Here is a 27064-nt window from a genome sequence, read left to right as displayed (position 1 = left end):
TAGTGTTTTCCCTGGGGCCATCCAATTTTCCTGAGATAAGTTCTCTACTTTCTTGCCTAGGAAGCATGGATCTGGCCTCAGAGTTCCCAGAGCAGAGCTGTGCCCTGTTCAGAACCTAGGCTGACTGGTTTTAGAATGGCCCTTCTCCCTTGCCTTCTGCAGCGCCTCAGATCTGAGGGTGTGGAGCTCTTCTGTCCACAGAAAGACTTTCCAGGTACCTGAGGGGCGGCGGGGGTGGGCAATAACAGCAATCACTTCACTACAGACAGGAGTGGGGACCCTGAGTCTAACTGTCCCTGTCCATACCTCTGCCAACCCCCATCTCCAGCCCTGCTTTCACCCGGGCCTTCCAAGATCTGGCACTTTGTCCCTTGTCAGAAATTCCCCTCCTCTCATGGAGCCACAAGACACAAGGGATTGAACTTCCTCAGCTTTCTCTCCCAATTCCTCCACCTGTTTCTCTTTCTCCCAAAAACATAGCTACATTCTCCAGCCTCCACTGCCTCCTCCTTTCTCTGTCTTTATGCACGTCTGCCTTTTTAGTTCTTTAGAGCTATTTGTTTAGCATTTCTTTGGTCCATTTTTTTTAGTCCATTTATTTGTTTAGTATTTATGTAGTCCATCTACTGGAGTTTCAGAAAGGGGAAGAGATGAATACAAACATTAAATCTACACAGTTTCTTTTTATTTATTTTTGAGCCAGGGTCTTGCTCTGTCACCCAGGCTGGAGTGCAGTGGTGCAATCTCAGCTCACTGTAGCCTCCAGCTCCTGGGCTCAAGTGATCCTCTCACCTCAGCCTCCCAAGTGGCTAGGACTACAGGCATGCACCACCACGTCCAGCTAATTTTATTTCTTCTTTACAGAGACAGGGGTTTCACTATGTTGCTCAGGCTGGTCTTGAACTCCTGGGCTCAGGCGATGCTCCCATCTGACCCTTCTAAAGTGTCTGGATGACAGGCATGAGCCACCATGCTGGGCCTGCATAGTTTCTCTATTTAATTTTTTTCTCAAAATTATCTTGTTTCATGAACACACTTTTTTTTTCCCCTTTATCTATCAGAATGCCCTTACAGATTACTCCATTTGCTAAACTCTTTTCTCTCTTTCACAGCACTGGGCCTCCTCACATGTTAAGCGATTTTTCTCTTACACTCTGTACACTCTTTATATTAAATATTAGCAACTAAATGCATATCTTGTAAGACACTATAATCAGCACAGAAATTAGACTATATCCACCTGGGTAAGTCAACTCCAGAAAGCCACCTTAATCCCTCATGTTACTAAGGCACAAACTGGTGGTCAGAAAGGAATAATGCTATGAGAATCAGAATTACATAAACACAAATAACAACAGGAAATTCTGTATACCCTGGTTAAAATCAGATTACCTATGTTACAAGACAAAATCCAAATTTACAAATTTATATTTACATATACACAAATTTATATTTACAAGTAACATCTGGTCTTACAAGAAATAAGTTTTCCAAGAAGAGGATTCCCAGCCAGTGATTTCCTATGAGTATGTCACCAGACGACTAACTGTAAACATGCAACAGAGCAACGGTGACGGCTGATCTAACCTCGCTCCTAATTTTTAAACACCATCTTTCTGTTTACCTTCTTGTCCTTACGGAAAACGCACAGGGGCCAGGGTGGAGGGAGGGTCTTAGAAGGTGGCTGATACAGCCCAGTTCTTCTGCTTTAAGGTAGAGTCTAAGTGAGTACATGTCTCCTTTGCAAAACGCCTGTGCCTTTAAGACATTCTGGTTAACCATGAAGAATCACAGATCATTCCTATAAAAGTGAGTCTTTAATTCAAAATAATTGTCTTGCTTCCACTTTCCAACGTCTCGTTAAGAAAACCATCGTAGTCTGGGCACAGTGGCTCATGCCTATAATCCCAGCACCTTGAGAGGCCGAGGAGGGCGGGTCAGTTGAGGTCAGCAGTTCAAGACCAGCCTGGCCAACATGGCAAAACCTGTCTCTACTAAAACTACAAAAATTAGCCGGGTGCGGTAGCGCACACCTGTGATCCTAGCTACTCAGGAGGCCGAGGCAGGAGAATTGCTTGAACCCAGGAGGTGGAGGTTGCAGTGAGCTGAGATCGCACTACTGCACTCCAGCCTGGGCGACAGAACGAGACTGTGTCTCAAAAAAAAAAAAAAAAGAAAGAAAACTATGGTATTCCATAAAGAATAAGACCCATAGATTATGTGAGGTCATTCTGTTTCTTTAGAACTGAGGCTTTTAACTTGTGCTACTTCACTTGTTCACATAAATGTCTAAACAACATATACTTATTAAAAAACATGTACTTCATTTTAAAAAATGAAGAGAGGGATACAGCCAAAAAACACACAACTCATACCTTCTCCATTCCATTGGTTCTCTTGGAAGCTGCTGAGAGAGCGTTGGATAAACAGAGGTAAATAAATTCTGATCTCCAGCACCTAGGAAGGGAAGAAAGAAATTCAGTTACCATATTTTTAGGTGAATACATGCAAAATGGGCTCTAGAGGTTAATAAATTGGTGTTTTTAGGTAATTTTATGTTTAGTAAAGCGATATCGCAAGATTCTTCTGTACCTGTGCCTCTAAATAATGAGTCTCAGTAAAACCCAGCGCGGGACAGATGTGATGAAGCTGAACCCTCGTGACATCTCCATGGGGTGGGTGTGATTTTCTCCACGAGGAAAACGAGGATCAGAGAAGGTGAAGAACTTGCCCCAAGGACATGAAGCTAAGGAGAGAGGGAGCCTGCTCCACCTCACTGTGTTCTACAGCCTCCACTTTCTCCCAGACAGCCAAAATCCATGGAGAAAAAGAAACCAAAACTTCACCAAAATCAACTCACTGTTCAACCAAATGCCAGGAGGAGCTAAAATTTATAGGTGGCTCCCCATGTGCGAATATTACACAAGGCACCTGCCAGGCACCCTCTCATTCTGTCTTCCCCATAACTCCTGGGAGGAAAGGCACAAACACGACCCCACAGATGAGGAAAGTCAGCTTTGAGGGCCAATGTGTTCAGTGTGCAGAGATGACAGTGGCAGACACGAGTTAGGAATCCAGCTGTGGCCGACTTTACACTACACGCTCAGTGTTAATTCAGCTCTTTTATCTTTGCTTTAATAGAAATGAAAAATCCATTTTGTTCTCATAAAATGATGATATAACTGTATTACACTTAAGCTAAAAAAGAACCTTTTAATATAGATGACTAAAAGTCTTGTACTCAGAGGATCCTCTTTACTTTAGCAAACCATTTTCCAAATTGCTTTTATATTGATCTTTAAGAAATCATTGGGAATTGATGTGTGCCATTAATGCATCTGCTTATTTTGCTATCAAAAGCCTAAAAATAAAAAACCTCCTGAAACTCATATAATAATGTCAAGTCACTGAGGAAGGGCAACAACATTTCCAGGCAGATGGCACGGTGAGTGGGCAGGGCGCTGGGAACCTCACTGCCCGGTCCCCATCTCAGTTCCATCACTGACCAGCTGACTACACCTGGGGAGACCATTTAACCTTCCTGTGCCTCGGGGACATGGGAAATGGGAAAATGAGAAGAGCTCGGCCAGAGGAGCTCTGGTGAGGATTAAATGAGACAACACACGTCAGTCACTTCAAACAAGGCATGGCACATAGTGGTTAAAAAGGGACTATTACTACATTTTGTTAACACAAAAACAATATGTTTGAACTTATCACTTTTCATCTTGTTCATTTATTTGGTAGTCATCTTAGAAATCAATAAAAGAGGCCAGGCACGATGGCTCATACCTGTAATTACAGCATTTTGAGAGGCCGAGGTGGGCACATCACCTGAGGTAGGGAGTTTGAGACCAGCCTGACCAACATGGAGAAACCTTGTCTCTACTAAAAAAATACAAAATTAGCCAGGCGTGGTGGCGCATGCCTGTAATCCTAGCTACTCGGGAGGCTGAGGCAGGAGAATCGCTTGAACTGGGAGGCGGAGGTTGCAGTGAGCCAAGATTGCACCACTGCACTCCAGCCTGGGCAACGAGAGCGAGACTCCATCTCAAAAAAAAAAAAAAAAAAGAAAGAAAGAAAAGAAATCAATAAAAGAAAAGAAGAAAATATTTAGTTAGCCTCTGGTTTCTTAACTTTGATTGCCAATTTCTGCTGTCCTGTTAAACGGTTCCAAGATTAATATATAAAAATCATTACTCTTTGCTAAGTGGAAAGTAAGCCAACTAAATGGAAGCTTTCTCCTCTTCCACTTGGTTTTCTATATAAAACTACACACACACACACACACACACACACACACACACTCTCTTGCTCTCTCTCTCACATTCTGCCTTTGCAATAGTTACTTCACATACATATACAAATAACATCCATACAGAGTAAAAGAGGAATTGCCTCCAACACCTGCTCCAAGCTCTTCTCCCCGGGAACCCTGCCGTACAGTAAGACTCGTCTAAATGGAGACTACCAAGTAGCAATGTCTCTCGCATTCCATCACGGACTAACTCTCTAACCTGTGTTCACCTAGAAGATGACCAGTCAGTCAGCAGATCCAACAGTGGCAAAAGTGTCATCTGACATAAGTAGGGATTTGACCTGTGACCATCTGACCTCAGTACCTGTTATAGGCTGAACTGTGTCCCATGAAAACCTACCTGTTGAAGCCCTAAAATCCAGTACCTCAGAATATAACCATATGAAGATAAGGTTTTCAGAGTTGATAAGGTAGCTCAGCTAAAATGAGGTCTTCAGGATGGGCCCTAATCCAACTGACTGGTGTAAAGAGAAGATTTGGTCACACAGACAGAAGGAATGCAGGAAGGCCCCATGAGGACACAGAGGCCCTGCTGTGGATGCCTGGACCTGGTCTCCAGAGCTGTGACACAATGCATTTCTGCTAAGCCTCCCAGACTGTGTGACTCTGTGGCGGCAACCCTAGCACACTAAGACAGTGCCCCAACGTAGATCTGAAGGCCAAATTCTAACCCACTGAAGCTCTGCATTAAGAATGTGAAGAAAAATCACCACAATTTTCTCAGCATATACAACCATTATTTTAATACACTCTAAAATCTTCACATGAAGTCTTACGAAATTAGAGATGCCTTTGAAAATGGGGTATGGAGAACCAGCACATCAAAGATGGTGAAGAGCAGCTGGGCGTGGGGGCTCACGCCTGTAATCCCAGCACATTGGGAGGCCGAGGTGGGCAGATCACAAGGTCAAGAGATTGAGATCATCCTGGCCAACATGGTGAAACCCCATCTGTACTAAAAATACAAAAATTAGCTGGGCAAGGTGGTACGCGCCTGTAGTCCCAGCTACTCGGGAGGCTGAGGCAGGGGAATCGCTTAAACCTGGGAGGCGGAGGTTGCAGTGAGCCGAGATTGTGCCACTGCACTCCAGGCTGTTGACAGAGCAAGACTCTGTCTCAAAAAAAAAAAAAAACATTTTGGGAGGCCAAGGCGGGCGGATCACGAGGTCAGGAGATCGAGACCATCCTGGCTAACACAGTGAAACCCCGTCTCTACTAAAAATACAAAAAATTAGCTGGGCGTGGTGGTGGGTGCCTGTAGTCCCAGCTACTCGGGAGGCTGAGGCAGGAGAATGGCGTGAACCTGGGAGGCGGAACTTGCAGTGAGCCGAGATCACGCCACTGCACTCCAGCCTGGGCGACAGAGCGAGATTCCATCTCAAAAAAAAAAAAAGATGGTGAACACCTTAAGTTTAAGAGCCCAAAAGAATTCAATCTTGGCTCACACGGTAGGTAATTAAATTAACAACACAGACTTTGTAGTTTCCTGAACTAACCCAACCATTAAGCAGAAAAGTCACTAGAGCTCTGAGGGCTGAACTGCAAGGCAGAGCACCTTCCAGGCTGATTTTTCATTTTAATCCCACGGGCAACAGAGGCATGACAAAACCCAGTAAGAACTCGGTTGTTAATAAGGTAGTTCCTAAGAGCCAAAACGGGGCTTGAGATTGATGTGCCCACGTTCAGAAAACCCTGTTCACAAAGTCACCAAGTTTACTGTTCTGACTCAAGAGGCTATTTATTAAGAGTCAACTCAGGCCTTTTATTCCAATAACTAAGGTCTCCTTTTTTTGGTGACAGAGGAGACCTACCAAAATAATTTATAAGAGCAATTCAAAACACAACTTCACTACATACACCCCCCTCCCTGTGCGTCTCCACACCCACCATCGGCTCTCATGCCAACTGGGGAGACAGGGAGATAAGAGGATGCAGCAGGTCAGGGAGCTGGGGCGCCATGGATCCCCAGAGCCCATGGGAGCACAGCATCACCCTGGCTGAACAGCAGGCACTGGAGCCCCCAAATGGGAAGAGACATGTAGAGGGAATGGCAAGCAGCAGCCACTCACAGGAACACGGGCACTCTTTCTAGGGTGCCGTCTGGACCCGCTGGATGGGCCCCCAGGCTGAGTGATGAAAGCCCAGTTCAGAGAATCCCCGGGAAAGGGGGGCAGAGCTCCGGAGTCTGATTACATGGACCAATCAGTTTTCGGATTATTTATGCAGTTGCAATTGGATTTTCTGTTACATGCAATCAGAATTACTAACATAGGCTTAGCTATTTCCTGAATTATTACTGTATTCCCTGAGATTTTTACAAGCACGTATTCATGCATTACTTGTGTAATTTAAAACCTTTTATGTTCAAAGCAAATAAAAATTAAACACGACGGGGAAAAGAATTCAAAAAGATGACTTCAGTGATTTAGTGTAACAGGTAACATTTCAATAAATTCAATGTCTTCGTCTGTTCAGGCTGCCGTAACAACATACAATAAACTAGGATGGCTTATAAACAGCAGAAATTGATTTATCATTTCTGCAGGGTGTAAGTCTGAGTCAAGGCTTCAGCAGATTGAGTACCTTGGTCTTGCTGTGCCTTCACGTGGGGGAAGGGGCAAGGGAGATTTCTGGGGCCCTTTTTTATAAGGGCACTAATCCCTTTTGTGGGGACTCCAGCCACATGACCTAATCACCTCCCAAAGGCCCCACCTCCCAAAACCATCACATTAGGGTCACAGAACAGCTGCTAGGGAACAGAGTCAAGAGACAGACCACCTGTTTACCGTCCCTCCAGACAGCACCGTGGGCCTGCTATGCCCCCGGCACTTCATGCATACTCACCCTGAACCCTCATATGGAAACCAAGGCATCAAGAACTCCCCTAATTGGCCCAACATCAAGCCAATGAGCGCCAAGGCTGGGAATCGAACCCAGGTAGCTTGGCTTGGGACTCAATACTGCCCTGTGCTCCTTCCCAACTTCTCAATTCTAACAAGTTTACTACTTACTCTGCAGCAGTTGTTTTAACAATGGTTGGCTGAAAATATGGGTTCCAAAAGGCCTTCCGCAGACAGAGTGAACATTTCTGTCATCTGTTTTTTACTGAACCAATTCTTGAATGCGCAAAGTCGTGATGGTCTTACTCACACAAAAGTATAAAAGGATCATGAAGTTATAACTATGAGAGAGTGGCTAAGCAAAACAGAATGTTCAGTCAGTTCGTCGCTTTCCTAAATACCTGACATGATATATTTTCAAGGTCAATACTTTTATTTGGAGATTTATGTTGGAAAAAAAAATCTTGACATAAAGAGTCTGAATATTTGCTGATACTCTGATACAGAACAATTTTTCTTCAAATTTTTAGTATAATCTTGGTAAAAGGAACAGTAAGTTTTCTAATAAAACACATCTCACTTTATCTTAAATTGTTGGAGACATGTGGAGTGTTTCAACCTGTTAACAAGACACTGTCCTCAGCCACCTAATGGGCTGTCTTATTTTAAAAGGCTGGCTTTATTCTCTAGGGCTTCGTAGGCCCCAGAGCACTAACGGGTGGGACAGACAGAGAAATGGATTTAGCTCAACCCAAGAAGTGCTGTGGCCTAAGAGAGAAGAACCTGAGGGTGGAGGGGGGTGAAGAGTGACAGAAAGTGTCCCACAGCTGGGGGCCTCAACCGGGGGCTGGGTCATCTCCCAGTTGTGACTAAAAGCAGTGGAGTGACTGGACTAGACGAGATGAACTAATTTTAAGGCCCTCCAAGCAAGGTTCTATGATTCTATTTTTGAACAAAAAAGTCAAAGGAAATGTATAATTTATCTAAGATTTGCTTTATAGAAAATTTTTCAGAAATAATGATTCTTTAAGCCTATTAAACAAAAGAAAGCTGCAATCCACTATGAGGCAGTTCATGTTTGAAAACACGGGATTAGAGAGGGCCTGTCTTCAAGCCTGGGAATGCAAGTGCTTGCCCGTAGGCCATACATTCATTTCTCCTCAATGGCTTTTGGTAAAACGGGCTTTCAAATGGACGATAAAAATGGCCAAGATTACAAACTGGGAAGTCATCTCAGCCTGTTCAATAATGCATAAAGTATTTGCTATAATTCGTGTGTAATGTCGAGGCAGTAATGAAAATTAATGCTTCAGATTGGGAGCTCTTTCACGGTGAAAACTCACATCAAATGCATAATCATGGGTATGGAAGCCTCCCCGGTGCTCCTGCCAGAGTATCTGTCCGTGAAAAGCCTTCGCAGTCGGGGGTGGGGGCAGGGAGTGAAGGTCAACGAGAAAGCACAAAAAAGGATCCAGATGTTATCCAGATTCTCTAGGTAGAAAGCAAGATTTAGTCATCCCCTAAGATGACTAGGCAACTGACCACATTTCTAGCACAGACACTGTCCTCCCTTCATTAGAAGGCACATATTTGAGAAGTAAAGCAAATGAACCTTCCCACAGTTCTGCACCACCAAGTTTAAAAGCCAAGTCTAAAGAAGTACTCAGTACACCGCCTGCCATGTCATCGCTGGCTTAACATTATACCCATTCAGCCTGGCTCTCCTCCAGGTCCTTCCTGTGGTCTCTGCCTTCCCTCTGACACACACAAACACACACACACACAAACACACACACCACACACACACCACACACCACACACACCACACCCACACCACACACACCACACACACCACACACACACCACACACCACACACTCACACACATACACACACCACACACACCACACCACACACACACACCACACACCACTCACACACATACACCACACACACACCACACACCACACCCACACACACCACACACAAACACACACCACACACACCACACACACACCACACACACCACACACACTCACCACACACACCACACACACACACACACACCACACACACCACACACACACACCACACACACACCACACACACACCACACACACACCACACACACCACACACACACACACAACACACACCACACACAAACACACACAAACACACACACACCACACACACCACACACACACACCACACACCACACCCACATCCACCACACACACACCACACACACACCACACACCACACCCCACCCCACACACCCCACACACCCCACACCCACCACACCCACCACACACACACCACACCCACATACACACACACCACACACACACACCACACACACACCACACACACCACACACCACACACACCACACACACATACCACACACACACACCACACACACACACACCACACCCACCACACCCACCACACACACCACACACACACCACACACACCACACCCACATACACACACACCACACACACCACACACACACACACACCACACACATACACACACACCACACCCACATACACACACACCACACCCACACCACACACACCACACACACACCACACACATACACACACACACCACACACACACACACCACACACACATACACCACACACACCACACCCACATACACACACACCACACACGCCACACACACCACACACACATACACACATACACACACACACACACACCACACACACACCACACACACACACACCCCCACACACCACACAGCACACACACCACACCCACATACACACACCACACACACCACACACACACAAACCCCACACACCACACACACACACACCACCCCACACACCACACACACACCACACACCACACACACCACACACACACCACACCCACATACACACACACACCACAAACACAACACACACATCACACACACCACACACACACCACCCCACACACCACACACACACCACACACACCACACACCACACACACACCACACACACCACACACACCGCACACACACCACACCCACATACACACACACCACACACCACACACAGACACACACACCACACAGACACACACACCACACACACATACACCACACACACCACACACACACCACACACACCCCACACAGACACACACCACACACACACACCACACACACACACAGACACACACAGACACACACACACAAACCACACACACACCACACACCCACACCACACACACCACACACACACACACACCACACACACACCACACACACACCACACACACCACACACACAGACACACCACACACACACACCACACACACACCACACCCACCACACACAGACACACACACCACAGACACACACACACCATACACACACCCCACACAGACACACACCACACACACACACCACACACACACCCACACAGACACACAGACACACACACAGACACAGACACAGACACACACATAAACCACACACACACCACACACACCCACACCACACACACAGACACACACCACACACCACACACACCCCACACACACACCCCACACACACCACACACACAGACACACACACACCACACACACACCACACACACACCACACACACCACAGACAGACACACACAGATACATACCACACACACACCACACACACAGACACACATCACACACACCACACACACACACAGACACACACACACACACACCACACGCACGGACACACAGACACACACACGGACACACCCCCCTGCCCTCTGCTGCTCTCTCCCAGCACCCAGTCATAAGACACTACTACCCACTGTAGGTGGGGTCAAAAGGAAACCCATACATTAGTGTTCATCAAGTTTCCTACTGTGGAAATTTGCAGAAAAGGAACTACTATACATAAAGACTAGTCAAAAGACAGAAAGTCCCAGTCTTTTTCTATTTTAACTTAAAAGACAAGAACACACAGGCCAAGAATGTTAAGAAGTTGAATGAACTCTTCTAATCAAGGAAACAAGTTGCCTTCTCTAGCCCTCGGAGAGCAAACTTAAAATTCAAGAGTTTAAAAACAAAAAGACTGGATAAATGCATCTGAATATAAGAATACTGAGGAATCAGCCTTTAACAGTGTATACATTTTTAAAATAAACACAGCATTACTGTAGCAGTTTGAACCACAGTACTGTATTTACAAGTTAAAAAGAGACACTCCTGTTCCTGGCACCCCAATGCCTTAAGGCTTTAGACAGAAGGGTTCCCAAACTGGTCTTTCCCCAGACTTCCCCTTCGCCACAGCCTTTGTTCAAGGGCTGGCTTCTCAGCGAGGCCTACAGGCAGTTTCCCAATGGTGCAAGCACTCAGGAGGGAGCTGAGGCAGCATCAGCACAGTGACATAACCATTTACCTCAGCCCAGCAACCCGCCCTGCAGGGCTCCATCCCAACAGGCCCATCGGAAAGGCCACAGACAGGCCATCTGTGCACAACTACTGGAAACAGTAAAACACAAAACAACTCCAATTCCACCGGGAGGGGACTGGCAGAATAAACACGGAACATCGACATCATGGAATGAGAACGACCTCAACGTACTCCTAGCGTGGAGTGGACTCCGGGGGAAAGTGAGATGGGACAGTGTGTGCAGCTGGCAATGTCCAAGCTAAGAAACGGAAATACAAGTTTGGATGTTTTTCACGTGGAAGGAAAACCATCAAAACTGTGATGGAGTACTCAGGAAGGGAGGAGTTAGCATGGAGAGGACAGAACGTACACAAGGCTTCTTTAAATAGACCTCATTTTGTAGATTTAATTTTGGAAGTAAATATTTTATATAATTATAAAGCAATTAGATTTTTTCAAGGTTTCCCCTAAAAATAATCAGGAAAAATAAAACAAGTGATCTTAAATGTATACATATACATTTAGTGGTATAATCTCAGAGAGAGGAGCTATGACAAGTAACTTTAAAACTACAGTAATTTGATGGTTCATTCCTTATGGGATACATCCAAATGCCAATAAGAACTGTCAAAAACAGTTCTAGACCTGTGTTCACTAGTCCTGCTGTTGATGGTGGAGTTAATAGTGTTATTCAGAGTCTATGTAATGAGGGATAAAGCAACTGAAAGCAACTGAGCAATCGTGTGACGTTCTATTCAGTGGCCCCTGGCCCTGCAGCGTCAGCACCACCTGGGCATTTGTTAGAAATGCTCATTCTCAGGCCCCACCCAGACCTGTTCATTCAGAAATGGGGAGTGGACCCAGCCATCTGTGTGTCCACAAGCCCCCCAGGTGACTGAAGCAGCACGAGCTGGGGAACCTCTAACTCTAGCCTCCTCAAGTACCCATGAGAATTAGAATTTTCAGTGTGGAAAAGGGAAAACACAGAGGATGGAGCTCTTAATTAAAACCCTGCAGCCCTGAGTTTTCATCAAAAAGAGTGAACTTATGATGTATTTTATCTTAAAAATACAAAAAACAAACAAAGAACAATTCCTCGGCTGGTGCGGTGGCTCACGCCTGTAATCCCAATGCTTTGGGAGGCCAAGGTGGGTGGATCACCTGAGGTCGGGAATTTGAGACCAGCTTGGCCAACACGGTGAAACCCTGTCTCTACCAAAAATATAAAATTAGCCAGATGTGATGGCATGCATCTGTAATCCCAGCTACTCACTACTCGGGAGGCTGAGGCACAAGAATCTCTTGAACCTGAGAGGCAGAGGTTGCAGTGGGCTGAGATCATGCCATTGTACTACAGCATGGGCAAACAGAGTAAGAGCCTGTCTCAAAACAAAACAAAACAAAAACAAAAAACAAACAAAAATTCCCAGCTATTCCTAGCTCTGTCCATTGAAAAGGCCTCACAGCAACTAGGAGCCCAAGCTTACAGACTATGGTCTTGAAATACTATTTTTCACTAAAAGGAATCAGGGCTCCTTGGCAATTGCTAAGCGCAGATCAGGGCATTAAATGTTCAAAATGAGCCCGGAACATCTTGTCAGGCTAGATAGGAAAGAATCTGACAAAGACGCCTCTATCTTAGACCCCAACGTGAAAGAGACTCTCCCTGGCCAAAGGGAGAACAACCTGCTCACCAACGAGGCAACAATGCAATGGACTGAAACACACCAAGTATGTTCATAATGATTAAGTTCACAGCCATACTAAACGAACAACAAAAACACGCCAACTGATCACCTCTGAAGAATGCCAGTGAACCAACTCACTTTGAAAATGGTTACATAGGCTGGGCACAGTGGCTCACGCCTGTAATCCCAGCACTTTGGGAGGCTGAGGCGGGAGGATCACGAGGTCAGGAGATCGAGATCATCCTAGCTAACATGGTGAAACCCCGTCTCTAAAAATACAAAAAATTAGCCAGGCGTGGCAGCGGGCGCCTGTAGTCCCAGCTACTCGGGAGGCTGAGGCAGGAGAATGGCATGAACCCGGGAGATGGAGCTTACAGTGAGCCGAGATGGTGCCACTGCACTCCAGCCTAGGCGACAGAGCGAGACTCTGTCTCAAAAAAAAAAGAAATAGGGAAATGAGAATACCACCATTTTGCAACCTTTAGGGAATTAATGATGTGAAAATAAATGGCTGCCAATTTCCAAAAGGAGAGGTAATCAGACATCACGCACCTGCTGGAAGAACACCACCACCCATGATACAGTCCTGCCAACAAAAAATCCAGCCTGAAGCTGACCCAGCCTCCAGCTCCAACTACCAAAGTCTAGGCAGTGGGACCTTTTCAGGACAAACGAGCCAGGTTCATCAAGTTATAAAGAAAAAAAAAGAGACAGAGGGAACATGAAGATTTTAAAGACTTAAAGGATTTATCTAAAAACTGTATTTGGATACTAATTCAAACAGTTTTAAAAATAGACATTTAAGACACATTGGAAACTTAAACACTGAATATTTGGTATTAAGAACCGTTTTAGGCCCAGGCATGGTGGCTCACACCTGTAATCCCAGCACTTTGGGAGGCAAAGGTGGGCGGATCACCTGAGGTCAGGAGTTCGAGACAAGCCTGACCAACATGGAGAAACCCCATCCCTACTAACAAACCCTGTCTTTGTAAAAAAAAATACAAAATTAGCTGGGCGTGGTGGCACATGCCTGTAATCCCAGCTACTCGGGAGGCTGAGGCAGGAGAATCGCTTGAACCTGGGAGGCGGAGGTTGCAGTAAGCCGAGATCGCACCACTGCACTCCAGCATGGGCAACAAGAGTGAAATTTCACCTCAAAAAAAAAAAAAAAAAAAAAAAAAAATTAGCCAGGCGTGGTGCCATGTGCCTGTAATCCCAGCTACTTGGGAAGCTGAGGCAGGAGAGTTGCTTGAACCCGAGAGGCGGAGGTTGCAGTGAGCTGAGATTGTGCCACTGCACTCCAGCCTGGGCAACAAGAGCGAAACTCCATCTCAAAAACAAAAACAAAAACAAAAGAAAGAAACGTTTTAGGTGTAATTAAAAAATACCATGAAAGGAAAAAAAAAAGAAAGAAAAAAATTTTTAAAAAGAAAAAAAATGCCATAGACTGGGTGGCTTAGAAAACAATTTTTTTTTTTTCTCTGAAAAGACCCTATGAAAGAAAAAAAAAATCGCAATGTTTTCTCATAGCTCTGTAGGTCAAGAAGCCCAAGATCAAGGTGTCAGTAGATTAGGTTTCTGGTGAGGCCTGTGTCACAGACTGCAGACAGCCACTTCCTTGCTGTTATCCTCAGGTGGCCTTTCCTTGTTTCAAGGGGGAGGTGTCCTCTCACTCTTCCTCATCTAATCCCATAATAAAGGGCCCACCCTCCTGACCTCATCTAACCCTGGTACTTCTCAAAGGCCCATCTCCTATTCTTAGCACACTGGGAGTCAGGGCTTCGGTGTGTAGGAAGGGACACAAATGTTCAGTCCATAACATCCATTCGTGGATAAATTATGTCTGAGATTTGCTTCAAAATAATATAAGACCGGGGAGAATGGGGGGTATAGAGAAGCAAGATTGGGCAATTCACCTAATTGTAGTTGGGTGAAAGGTTTGTAGGGTCTCTTTATAATATTCTGTCTACTTTGATACATATTGCAAACTTTTATAATAAAATATGTGAAATGTTACAGTTCTTCCATTTCCCTTATCCTTCTCTTTTTCTTTTTTCCATAGCACTTGTCACCTAACATTATTTGTCTATTATCTATCTCTTCTTGCCAGAATGTAAACTCTCAAAGGGTTGGGATCTTTGCTCTCTGACATAACCCAAGCCCCTTCAGCAGTAACTGGCATGTAATAGGTGCTCCGTTAATGTTTGCTCACTGATGAAAACAGCCCAACTCCTCCACAGTCCACACTAGACAACCCAGGATCCCCAAAGGACAGAACAGACTACAGGAGAAGCAAAGACAGTGCTGGGTATCAAGTTCTCAGAATAGGAATTTAATTTTGGAATGAGTAAGACTATACTAAAAATTTCTAGTGTATAGCTGACTTACTCAATTCTTAGAATGCTAAAGTGACATTTTTATTTAATTATATGGCAAAGGCTTTCTCAGAGGCATAATTTTAGGGACAAACTCCCTGCTTCCATGTGAACAGATGGTGTCTGCCTTCCCTAAGTACTTGGTAAAGCAGGAGTCATCAGACATGCTAATATTGGTCCGAGCTGTGCTACTGAACAGTTACACTGATCATGGCCAGTCACAGCAAAACCAGCCCTCAGCTCCTCAACTTCAAAATGACTTCTGACGGCCCTTCTCATTAGCCTGGATGTTTATAGCTTGCTGGCTGGTCTAGGTGAACTGACAGTACCCACAAATGGCATGCTACAGATTTAGTTAAAGTTACTATCCAAACAGGTGGTTGTCAGTTCCAAGGCTCCGCTAAAAATTTCAACCCTGAAATTGTTTTTTTGTTTTTTTGTTTTTTATTTTTTATTTTTTGAGACAGGGTCTCACTCTGTCACCCAGACTGGAGTGAAGTGGCACAAACATGGCTCACCGCACCCTCAAATTCCTGGGCTCAAGCGATCCTCTGGCCTGTCTCCCATGTAGCTAGGACTAGAAGCACGCACCACCACGCCCAGCTAACTCTGAAATGTATACAATCGCTTCAAACTGCTAACAGATCTCAGTTAAAAATAAGAAAAATGGGCCAGGCGCGGTGGCTCATGCCTGTAATCCAGCACTTTGGGAGGCCGAGGCAGACAGATCACAAGGTCAGGAGATCAAGACCATCCTGGCTAACACGGTGAACTCCATCTTTACTAAAAATACAAAAAAATTAGCCGGGCGTGGTGGTGGGCGCCTGAGGCAGGAGAATGGTGTGAACCCAGGAGGCCGAGCTTGCAGTGAGCCGAGATCACGCCACTGCACTCCAGCCTGGGCAATAGAGCGAGACTCTGTCTCAAAAAAAAAAAAAAAAAGAAAAATGTCCAAACATACAATGGAATGGTCCCTGGTCACTGTTTAAAAAAAAAAAAAAAAAATTGCAAACACGGCCTAAAATAATATTCAGAAATGAAACACCATGTAACAAATGTCCAAAAAGCCACATAAGGGAGAGAGCACAGAAGAGGTTGGACTTTTCCTAAGAAGGGATCACCCCACCTTGTATCCACATCTAGAACCCAAAAGCCCAAATGTCAAGATAACATTCCCTCAGTCAGGAGTACAGGAAGGACAAACCTCCAAAGACAGACGCGGCTGTCTAAAACCAAAGACGCTTGATGAATGCCGGCCACTGCGCGCTTGGTAGCTAACACAGACAGTGGTGCAGCAGGTGGCATGGTGCCCCACAATATCCTAACCCTCAAAACCTGTGAATGTCACCTTATTTGGGAAAGGGGTCTTTGTAGACTTAATTAAGTTCAGGAGCTCAAGATGTGATTATCCCAGATTATCCAGACAGGCCCTATATATAGCTGGATTCTAGATATATTTCAAAGATAATGTCAGTTGTGAGCGAAAAAAGAAGTCACAAATGACTCCAAGGTTATCAATTTTTAATTTAAAAACAAATATTCTCTAAGGCCAAAATACTGTGACTGTATTTGAAATTCACGTTAAGAGCAGATAGAGGAAAGATCTGAGGAAGAAAGAAGGTGAGACACAGGAGGGGAAGCCACAGGAGGCTCTGAGGTAAACAACCACAGAGGCAGGCACTGAGGTGGGAATGTTTTGACTGTTTAAGACCCTGCAGCTGTCTGGGCACAGTGGCTTATGCCCGTAATCCCAGCACTTTGGGAGGCCAAAGAGAGCGGACCGCTTGAGTCCAGGAGTTCAAAACGTGCCTGGGCAACATGGTGAAACACCATCTCTACTGAAAATACAAAAATTTAACTGGGCGTGGTGGCACACAAGCAGCTACTCGGGAGATTGAGGTGGGAGAATCACCTGACCCCAGGAGGTCGAGGCTGCAGTGAGCCGAGATCATGCCACTGCACTCCAGCCTGGGCGACACAGTGAGACCACGTCTTAAAAAAAAAAAAAGACCCTGTAATCTGCCGTTGCTGGTCTCTAACTCTAGATCTAAAGCCACCAGATCTGGAGTGGAGTATGGGGGTGGGAGGGTCAGTACTTGGGAGATCAGTGTGCAATACCTTCGGAGACCACACACACACTAAAGCATGCGACTCCAGGGAAGACACTCTGTCAACTGGCAACAAACTTTTCTATGACAAAAAATCCTTATGTCAGTTACTTGTATTTCCATTAAAAGATAACCAACTTTCAGCCAGGGTGAGCTACACAATCACACTGTCAGCTGGCAGGCCTCTGGTGGAAGCACACAGCAAAAACTCTCTAAGGAAAGACTGGCTCATGTGTTATGCCTGACATACTTTTTTTTTTTTTGAGACGGAGTCTCACGCCAGGCTGGAGTGCAGTGGCATGATCTCGGCTCACTGCAACCTCTGCCTCCCAGATTCAAGCGATTCTCCTGCCTCAACCTCCAGAGTAGCTGGGACTACAGACGCGAGCCACCACACCCAGCTAATTTTTGTATTTTTAGTAGAGACGGGATTTCACCATGTTGGCCAGGGTGGTCTCAATCTCTTGACCTCATGATCCACCCACCTTGGCCTCCCAAAGTGCTGGGATTATGGATGTGAGTCACTGCGCCCAGCCTTTTTTTTTTTTGAGACCAGGTCTTGCTCTGTCACCCAGGTTGCAGTGTGAGGTACAATCACAGATCACTGCAGCCTTGACTTCCCAGGTCCAAGTGATCCTCCCACCTCGGCCTCCCAAGTAGCTGGGAGTACAAGCACACACCACCACACCTGGCTAACTTTTTTATTTTCATTTTTGTAGAGACAGGAATTTCCTATGTTGCCCAAGCTGTATCATACTTGATTATTTCAGAGATTCATCAGCACTTAAAAAAAAAAATCAGACCTTTCCATTTCATTTGCATAAAGAACTTACTAGAAACTCTTCAGAAACACATCTTGTAGTAAAATAGGTGTGTGAGCTAAAAAGAAAGGAAGCTTTTCACTTCTAAAGTATCAGTTCAAATCCACCCCGGAGTTGGGCTAATAACACTAACAGCACGGGTTCCCAAACTGTGTACCTAGGCTTCCCACACACTACGCAGAGAGGCACCAAGAGATATTTTAAATTTATGAGGGAAACAGCAATGCTCGTGGTGTAGGAACCCCACATAAGGTATTCACAGTGTCAACATATCAGAGCTCCACTTCTTTCAATGACATCATTATCGTCGCAAAACAGGGTGGCTGCTCTGATAAAAAGCAAGTACCACCAAAAAGAAAAAAAAAAAAGAACCAAAAGGAGCAGCAGCATCCAATCCGACCTTCAGGTGAGAGGCGCCACAGAGCTCCTGCAGGGCCTGCCTCCCCGTAGCACACTGCTGCAATTAGGAAGAATGATGAAAATATTTTTTTCTTCCAACTTACATATTTTTTTTTCAAACAGCTCCTGTTAGGACATAATATTTAATAAATTACTGGAACCTACTACTTAATAAATGGAATTTTTAAGTATTCCTTTTAGCCTAGAGGTGCCATGAAAAAAATTACCGAGACACTAAAAGCATTGTGAACAGAGAAAATTGAGGAATCTCTCCTTAGTAACTTTTTTTGCACACTGACTATAATCCTGACACTCTCCTGAGTGCTTTACACATCCTTCTCAACCCAATGGGGTTGGTAGTCTACCCGTTTCACAGCTAAGGGTCTGTGAAATTATGTAAGAACCGAGGTCATGTGTACGAGATGGAACGGTTTTGAACCATGCTCGGGTAGAAATGACATAGTAAGTTAAGCACATTTGTTGGTGCCTTTAGTCCCCGCCTCCAAATACATACTCTCTCCAACAACTGAGGTTTCCTAAGGAGAATGTTTCTCCTACTTTTCAATCTTTGGTTCAACATTGCCTTGAGAATTCAATATGGAACAAAATCTGCATTTATAACATATTCACCCATTTAAACAGACATTTCAAGTGACTTTTCCGGTAGTAAAACTAGTGATGGTTAAATTGCAAGCACCACATTTTCAGGTTTAGTAGAAAATTTCAATGTGCAAATTTAAAAACTTTAACCTGGCTGGGCGCGGTGGCTCACGCCTATAATCCCAGCACTTTGGGAGGCTGAGGCGGGCAGATCACGAGGTGAGGAGATCGAGACCATCCTGGCTGACACGGTGAAACCCCGTCTCTACTAAAAATACAAAAAATTAGCCGGGCGTGGTGGCAGGTGCCTGTAGTCCCAGCTACTCCGGAGGCTGAGGCAGGAGAATGGCGTGAACCTGGGAGGCGGAGCTTGCAGTTAGCCAAGATTGCACCACGCACTCCAGCCTGGGCAACAAAGTGAGACGCCGTCTCAAAAAATAAAAATTAAAATTAAAAAAACTTTAACCTACAGGGGAAAATCCCAAAGTCCAACCAGACATGAAGCTCTACAGATCTGCTCATTTCTGTTGCCTGTTTTCCCCTTTAAAAGTTTCTAATATCAGACCTGGAACCCCAAATACAGAAACTCAGAAAAATGAAACAGGCAATAGATGCGACTAGTGAAAACAGATCATCTAGAGGGAGGGTACTATTATTGTTCAGATAAATTCAATTCCAAGGTAATAACAGGTATGTGCTATTATAGGTATGAGGACAGTCAACAAAGAAAAGCCACAAATCAGTGGAATTACATTAACTTTGTCACTAACTGAATGAGATAGCTGGAAAAGTAACGTGTCTTTCCTAACACACCCTTGGAACAGAAACCCAAGTCTATTTCAAAACAGAAAACTGACCCTGTGGCTGAAAAAAAAAATCTACGCTAAAATTTAAATTTAGACCAAATGGATCTGCTGGATTTGTTTCAGTTTCGCCAGGCATTTTTCATGATTAATAAAATATACTACAGCTTTTCCTATTGCTATGATTCGGTCATTCATCACCCAACCCCGTCAAAGCATTAGTTCCACTAACTGTTCAGCTCCCATCCCTGCCATTTCACATACACTCTTCAGTATTTACAAGCTTTAAATAGTTCTGAGTTTAAGAAGGCCCCTACTGTGCTAGTCCCTCTTCACAGGAGCCCCTCAGGCAGGAGGTTTAATTATGGGCTAAAGTCTGTTAAAACATTTAGGGCCAGGTGTGGGGGCTCATGCCTGTAATCCCAGCACTTTGGGAGGCCGAGGTGGGCAGATCACCTGAGGTCAGGAGTTCTAGACCTGCCTGGCCAACATGGTGAAACTGTGTCTCTATTAAAATACAAAAGTTAGGTGGGCATGGTGGTGTACGCCTGTAATCCCAGCTACTTGGGAGGCTGAGGCAGGAGAATCGACTGAACCCGGGAGGCAGAGGTTGCAGTGAGCCGAGATTGCGCCACTGCACTCCAGTCTGGGCAACAGAACAAGACTCTGTCTCAGAGAGAGAGAAAAAAAAAAATTTGGAGAGCTTCAAAATATTATTAAAATAATTCAGGCCAGGTGAGGTGGGTCATACCTGTAGTGCTGGCTACTTGGCAGGCTAAGGGAAGGGACCACTTGAGCCCAGCAAGGCTGCAGTCGGCTATGACCATGCCACTGCACTCCAGCCTAGGTGACAGAGCAAGACCCCATCTCTAAAAAAATAATAATAATAAAATGAAGCGAAATAATCAGCTAGGTTTTAAAGTAATAATCTATTCTAATTACCCTTAATCTTTGGGAACTTTTCATTCTTCTATCCCTACATATACACAGTTTTTAAATTCACCTGAACCAGTTACATTCTCTATTCTTCCCAGAAAGGTCTAAGCAGAATGCATTTTCACTAAAGTAAAATATTATACATTCTATGAAAATAAAATTCACAACATGCATAAACTCTACTTTCACTTTAAAATGAACAGATCTGAGGTAATACCATTTCAAGTAAGAATTTAAAAGATTTTTGAAAACAAAAATGTTGCCTACTAAGAGAACTATGTACATAATATTAAAAAGTTGAGTTAATTAGCCTCTGGGTGGATTTTTTTTAAAGCAATTGTTCATACCACCTTCTCCTTTCAAAACATGTATAGCTGAAAGAGGGGAGCAAGATGAAGGTATAAAGTGAAATCAGGCCAAGTGCTTCCTAAAGCTTCAGTCCCAGATATACCACAACATAATTTCAAGTGGGAAGTATGAAGTCAGCTTTTTACCTTCACTTTTAAAGTGATCATTTTTCAAGTTAACTTTGAAAGTCTACTGAAGCCCCCTTCTCTTCTGAGACTCCAATGAATGAAAGTTTGCACCTTCTAAGACAGTGTACCATCCGTGCAGAGATTAACATTCACTATGTTGCTTGAGGCCAAGGGTCGGGGCTCACGCCTGTAATCCCAGCACTTTGGGAGGCTGCGCAGGTGGATAACCCAAGGTCAGGAGTTCGAGACCAGTCTGATCAACATGGTGAAACTCTGTCTCTACTGAAAAAAAAAAACAAAAATTAGCCGGGCATGGCAGCACGCGCCTGTAATCCCAGCTACTCGGGAGGCCGAGGAAGGAGAATCGCTTGAACCCGGGAGGCAGAGGTTGCAGTGAGCCAAGATCATGGCCGAGGTCATGCCACTGCACTCCAGCCTGGGCGACAGAGAAAGACTCCGTCTCAAAAAAGAAGAAGGAAAAAAAAAAAAAATTCACTCTGCTGCTCAAAACACAGGAAAAAAACCACCACCAAGATGACAATCCAATAAATCTGTAGGAAAGAAAACTGCATCCTTTAGCTGTCCGTGATGCATGCATGTACAGAACTAAACATTAAATATCTCCAACACTGACCATCCAGATAACAAATTTTACCCCTTTAGTTACAGTTGAATCTAATAGAGCTTAGGAACTTTCTCCTCAGAAATGTATTTACATAATGCCTATAAATACATATTGCTATTGAAATGTAAGCAAGCTAGGAGGTAGAAGATAAAATTAGATGTGTGGATGTCCGTACAGGCAATTAATGTGCATCCAGCATTCACAACGTGCACAGCACTTTAGAAGAAAAATGTTCAACCTCTGGAAGACAGTAAAACTTCACATGAACTGCGCATGGCTTCATCTTCCCTGAGCACTGGGAAAGCCCCTGGGAAATGGCAGGGCCTACAGACCAGCTCTACCCACATCTGCCCTCTGGGGCTGAAGATGCAGAGCAGGGAAAGACTTTCAGCTGACAAATATTCTGGGGAGGAAAAAAGCTACTGCTGAACTATGCAAGTCTCCAATTTTAAATGAGACACAGTCCACTTCCCTAAGAAAAGTCTATCATCTCGTCTAGGTCTCTGTAGAAAAAAAAGAGAGAGAGGGAGAGAGGAAGAGAAAAAATAAAGCAAAAGGAAGGAAAGAAGTAAGTCTATCATCTAAAGCTGAAGCAACAAAATTCAACCTTCAATATACAGTTTCTCAGGGATCTAACAGGAAGGAACACAGCAGGTGCATCCCCGCTGACAGAGTGAGAGGGAAACAGGAGTTCTCACGACATACAGTCTACTGTGGCCTGGGCACCCAGATTTTGCAATAGAGAGTGCTTCTTTTCCAAGCATGAAAGACAATCAGAAAAAAACTAACCGCATACATGCATGAAAATACAGAATACTGTCAAAGGTCAACAATCGCAGTAGTCTGAAACACCTCTCTGCAAGTCACCAAAAACCCAACCAACATTTCAATACTTCCCATAAGCTCACTGTTCTTAACCGTATTTAACTCTGGAGAGTCATACTTATAAAATTTAGGGAACATTTTTCCCGTAACAGAAAAATAGTTCCTTTGTGTATGCATTAAAGGAGGGGTGCGGGGAGGACACGACACCCAAGAGGCACCAGGTGTCCGTAGTGTAGACTTGAGCGGGAGGCTGTTCATAGGGAGCAGCTCGCCTAAGCGCCCGAACCTCGCCTTTCTCATCCGTAAAATGGTTTGAGTGCGCGGCGGGGAAGTGTGTAGGAGCGAAAGCAATCCCGGCGGCTCTACCTGACGCTTCACCCCGCAACAAACTGTTCCTACTTCGCCAACGCCTGCAACTCTGCGAGCCCCCAAGAACTTCCCCGTAATCGGGGAAAGGGCGCCCGCGGGGAAAATCGCCGGCAGAAAAGGCCGGGGCCCCCAGGTCCCGGGCGCGCGGCTCAACGGGGGCGGGACGGGGCGGCGGCAGCCCCCGCTCCTCGCCCGCGACGCCGGCGCGCGCCCAGTCCCGGGCAGAGTCCGCCGGGTTCCACCGGCTCCAACTGCAGCCGGCCCGGAGGGCGCCCCCCAGGGGTCAGAGGTCGCCCGGCGGGAAGGTCAGGGGGCGTCCCCGAAAAGTCGGAGGGCCCCGCCTCAGCCGCAGCCCCGGTCACACCTCCAGGAAGCGGCCCAGCCCGGAGCGCGCCAGGGGCTGAAGGTCTAGGGCCGCCGGGTGCATGACGCCAGGGCCCGGGCCCACCCAACGACCGCCGCGCCCTCCCCGCCTCCGGGCACTCACAGGTGACGATGGGCTTGTTCTCCATGGTGTAGATCACCGGCGGCAGCGGCTCCTCAGAGGCGTCCATGGGCGTCCGGCGTCACCGGCCCGGCCCCCCGCGCCCCATGGGCAGCCCCGAGGCCGCGCCGGGCCCAGCCGGAGCCCGAGCCTGAGCGGCGCCGCCCGCCCGGCCGCGCTAGGCAGCTCCGGAGCCGGTTGCGCCGCAGCTGCCGCCCGCTGCCGCCGGCCGCAGCCACTTCCGGCCTCGGCGCCGCCGCATGACCATTTCCGGGGCGCGCGAGGCTTCACGGGGCGGGTCTTCGCGGCGCCTGGCCTCCGACGGAAGGGCGCCGGGTCCGGCCGCGCGGGACCGGGAGGTGGGAAGTGGGAGGCGGAGCGGGGATCCCGGGACACGTCCATCTTCCTCCCTCGGCAGTGGGCGCCCCGCTGGGCCCTGCGCCGGAGCTGAGCCTAGGACTCGGCAGGCGGGCCTCGCGCGCGGTGAGCTAGCCTGGATGCTCCCGGACCAGAGACGCCGGCCTCGCTGCCCTCGCGCTCCCCGCAGCTCGGGCGTCCCGCGGCGGGGCCGCTGCTCCGCGGCCGGGCTCCTTCTCGCGCTGGGGGCTTCCGCAGGCCCTCGCCGCTGAGTGTCCCCGGCGCGTGCCTTCCGCCTACCGCTGGGCTCTTCCTGTCTCCCTCACGCCGCAAATGTTTTTGTGGGGACCTGGCCCCCGGCATTTCGGAATGCCACAAAATAAACCTCACACTTACTTGCGTATGGGCTTCTTGTGCACGTAAACGAGGGGGGGGGGGGGCGCGGCGCGGGTGTTTCTTTTTCTTTTTTTCTTTGGAGCAGGGTCCTCCTCAGTTGGCTCAGGCTGGAATGCAGTGGCGGGATCACGGCTCACTGCAGCCTCGACCTTCCAGGCTCAAGCGATCCTCCCGCCTTGTTCCCCCCCCCCACCCACCCCCTCCGCCAGTAACTGGGACCACAGGGGCAGCCACCACGCCCAGCTAATTTTTTTTTTCTTTTCTTTTCTTTTGTCAGGATCTCACTATGTTTCCCAGGCTGGTTTCAAACTCCTGGGCTCAAGTGATCCTCCAGCCTCGGCCTCCCAAAGTGTTGAGATTACAGGTGTGAGCCATCACTCCCAGCCATAAAATGACAAAAATTGTCAACCAAAAATAATCAAAAGGATCAGAATCTAGAGTTTAGTCAAATGCGAAGCTTGAGGCGCCCAGGAAACATTATAAAGAATGGAAGTCAGTGTTCTCAAACGTAGAAATTTGGGGTCGTTTCTATAGCTAACGTTTCGGGAAGCCTAACCGAATTTCAACATCTTTTCTGTATAAGGCCTAATGCATAGTTACAACGGTCTGTTTAGTCGAGGTGGTCTTTTTCTTTGGGGACCCACTGAAGATGAAACAGTCTTGGGGTCTCTGTGCTGTCTGGTCTAAGTCAGGTACAGGACAATGGAGACAGCTAATCTATAACAAAAATCACCAAATGGGAAGGGGGAGACCTGGTCTCTCTTAGTCATTAACAGCAGCAGTCCCCAACCTTTTTGGCACCAGGGACCGGTTTCATAGAAGGCAGTTTTTCCACAGACAGAGTTGGGGTGGTTTCAGGACGATTCAAACACATTTCATTTATTGTGCACTTTATTATTTTTATGTTGTAATATGTAATAAAATACAACTTCCCATAATGTGGAATCAGTGGGAGCCCTGAGCTTGTTTTCCTGCAACTGGACGGTCACATCTAGGGATGATGAAAGCCAGGGACACATCATCATGCATTAGATTCTCATAAGGAGCGCACAACCTAGATCCCTCCAATGTGTGGTTCACAGTAGGGTTCACCCGCCTAGGAGAATCCAGTGCTGCTGCTGACCTGACAGGAGGCGGAGCTCAGGTGGTAATGCCAGCGATGGGGAGCGGCTGTAAATACAGATGAAGCTTTGCTCACTGGCCTGAAGCTCACCTCCTGCTGTGTGGCCTGACCAGTAGGTGTCTGTGGCCCTGGGGATTGGGGAGCCCTAATTTACAGAACAAGAACAATGAGGAAGACACTTCTGCTCAAGAACAAGGAGGAAGAGCATTAAACTGTAATAGAAGAAGCAGAATTGCAAACTTGCTACTGACTCAGTCTCCAGGGCTTAACTTCACTCTTGGCATCATAAGTTTAGAGAGTCCTGAAGTTTTTTTTTTTTTTAACAAAACGTATATATGAGATAGTTTGGGTGTGAACACAGCTGCTAAATGCGTGAACATAGTGTAGTGTGGTGCACTGTAATGGTGTGAGAGGCAAGAGACCAGACTTCTGGGCAGCTAAAGCAGCAGGCCGGCAAGGCAGGGCACTGGAGGAGAAGCAGCTTAGCAGGAGTGGGGAGCCGGAAGTCGATGTAGGGTTCCCTGAAAGTCTTTGGCCTAGGCTGGACTACACGTGTGGGACGACTCCATGGGTTTACCAGGAAGCGGCTGTTACAGAGTTGAGGATGGCACAAAGACTAGAGGTCCAGCAGTGCTACAGGAAAGGCCTGTTTTATTTTTAAACAGTCTTGTTCTGTCACCCAGGCTGGGGTGCAGTGGTTTGATCATATCTCAGTGCAGCCTAGAATTCCTGGGCTCAAGTGATCCTCCCACCTCAGCCTCCCAAGTAGTTGGGACCACAGGTGAGTGCCACCACGCCCGGCTAATTTTTTCTTTTTTTGTAGGGAGAGGGTCCCACTCTGTTGCCCAGGCTGGTCTTGAACTCCTGGCCTCAAGCAGTCCTCTTGCCTAAGCCTCCCAAAGTGCTGGGATGACAAGTACGAGCCACCGTGCCCAGTCAAGACCTTTTTAATGCCATTAACACTGAGGACATTGAGCTGAGACACTAGATTGAGAATCACGTCCCCAGGGGTCAGCAAACAACCTATAAAGGGCCCAGATAAGTATTTTAGGTTGTGTGGGCACATGCAATTTTCATTTCATATTTTTGCTCGTTTTTTTTTTTTAAACAA

At 46.4% G+C, this 27064-nt stretch overlaps 1 protein-coding gene across 3 annotated transcripts in view; it reads right to left on the bottom strand.

Moving 5' to 3' along the window:
• The window catches only part of TRAPPC10 (trafficking protein particle complex subunit 10), a 96077-nt gene extending 71734 nt beyond the window's left edge, over positions 1–24343 (bottom strand). Inside the window, exons 1-2 of one of the 3 annotated variants that reach the window (XM_054468393.2) lie at positions 24081–24343; positions 2376–2457 (exon numbers count right to left, since the gene is read on the bottom strand). In XM_054468393.2, the coding sequence (XP_054324368.1) occupies positions 2376–2457; positions 24081–24147 (149 nt within the window). In that variant the 5' untranslated portion in view covers positions 24148–24343. Of the gene's footprint in view, positions 1–2375; positions 2458–24080 lie in introns of those variants that run through there. The other 2 variants (XM_063659716.1, XM_054468395.2) reach the window with 2 other exon arrangements.
• Between the last annotated feature and the right edge of the window lie 2721 nt (positions 24344–27064).

Source organism: Pongo pygmaeus, chromosome 22 (assembly GCF_028885625.2).
Source record: "Pongo pygmaeus isolate AG05252 chromosome 22, NHGRI_mPonPyg2-v2.0_pri, whole genome shotgun sequence".
NCBI lineage: Eukaryota > Metazoa > Chordata > Mammalia > Primates > Hominidae > Pongo > Pongo pygmaeus.
The sequence above is the reverse complement of the archived record's forward strand: the minus strand, read 5'-3'. Positions and strand labels throughout refer to the sequence as shown.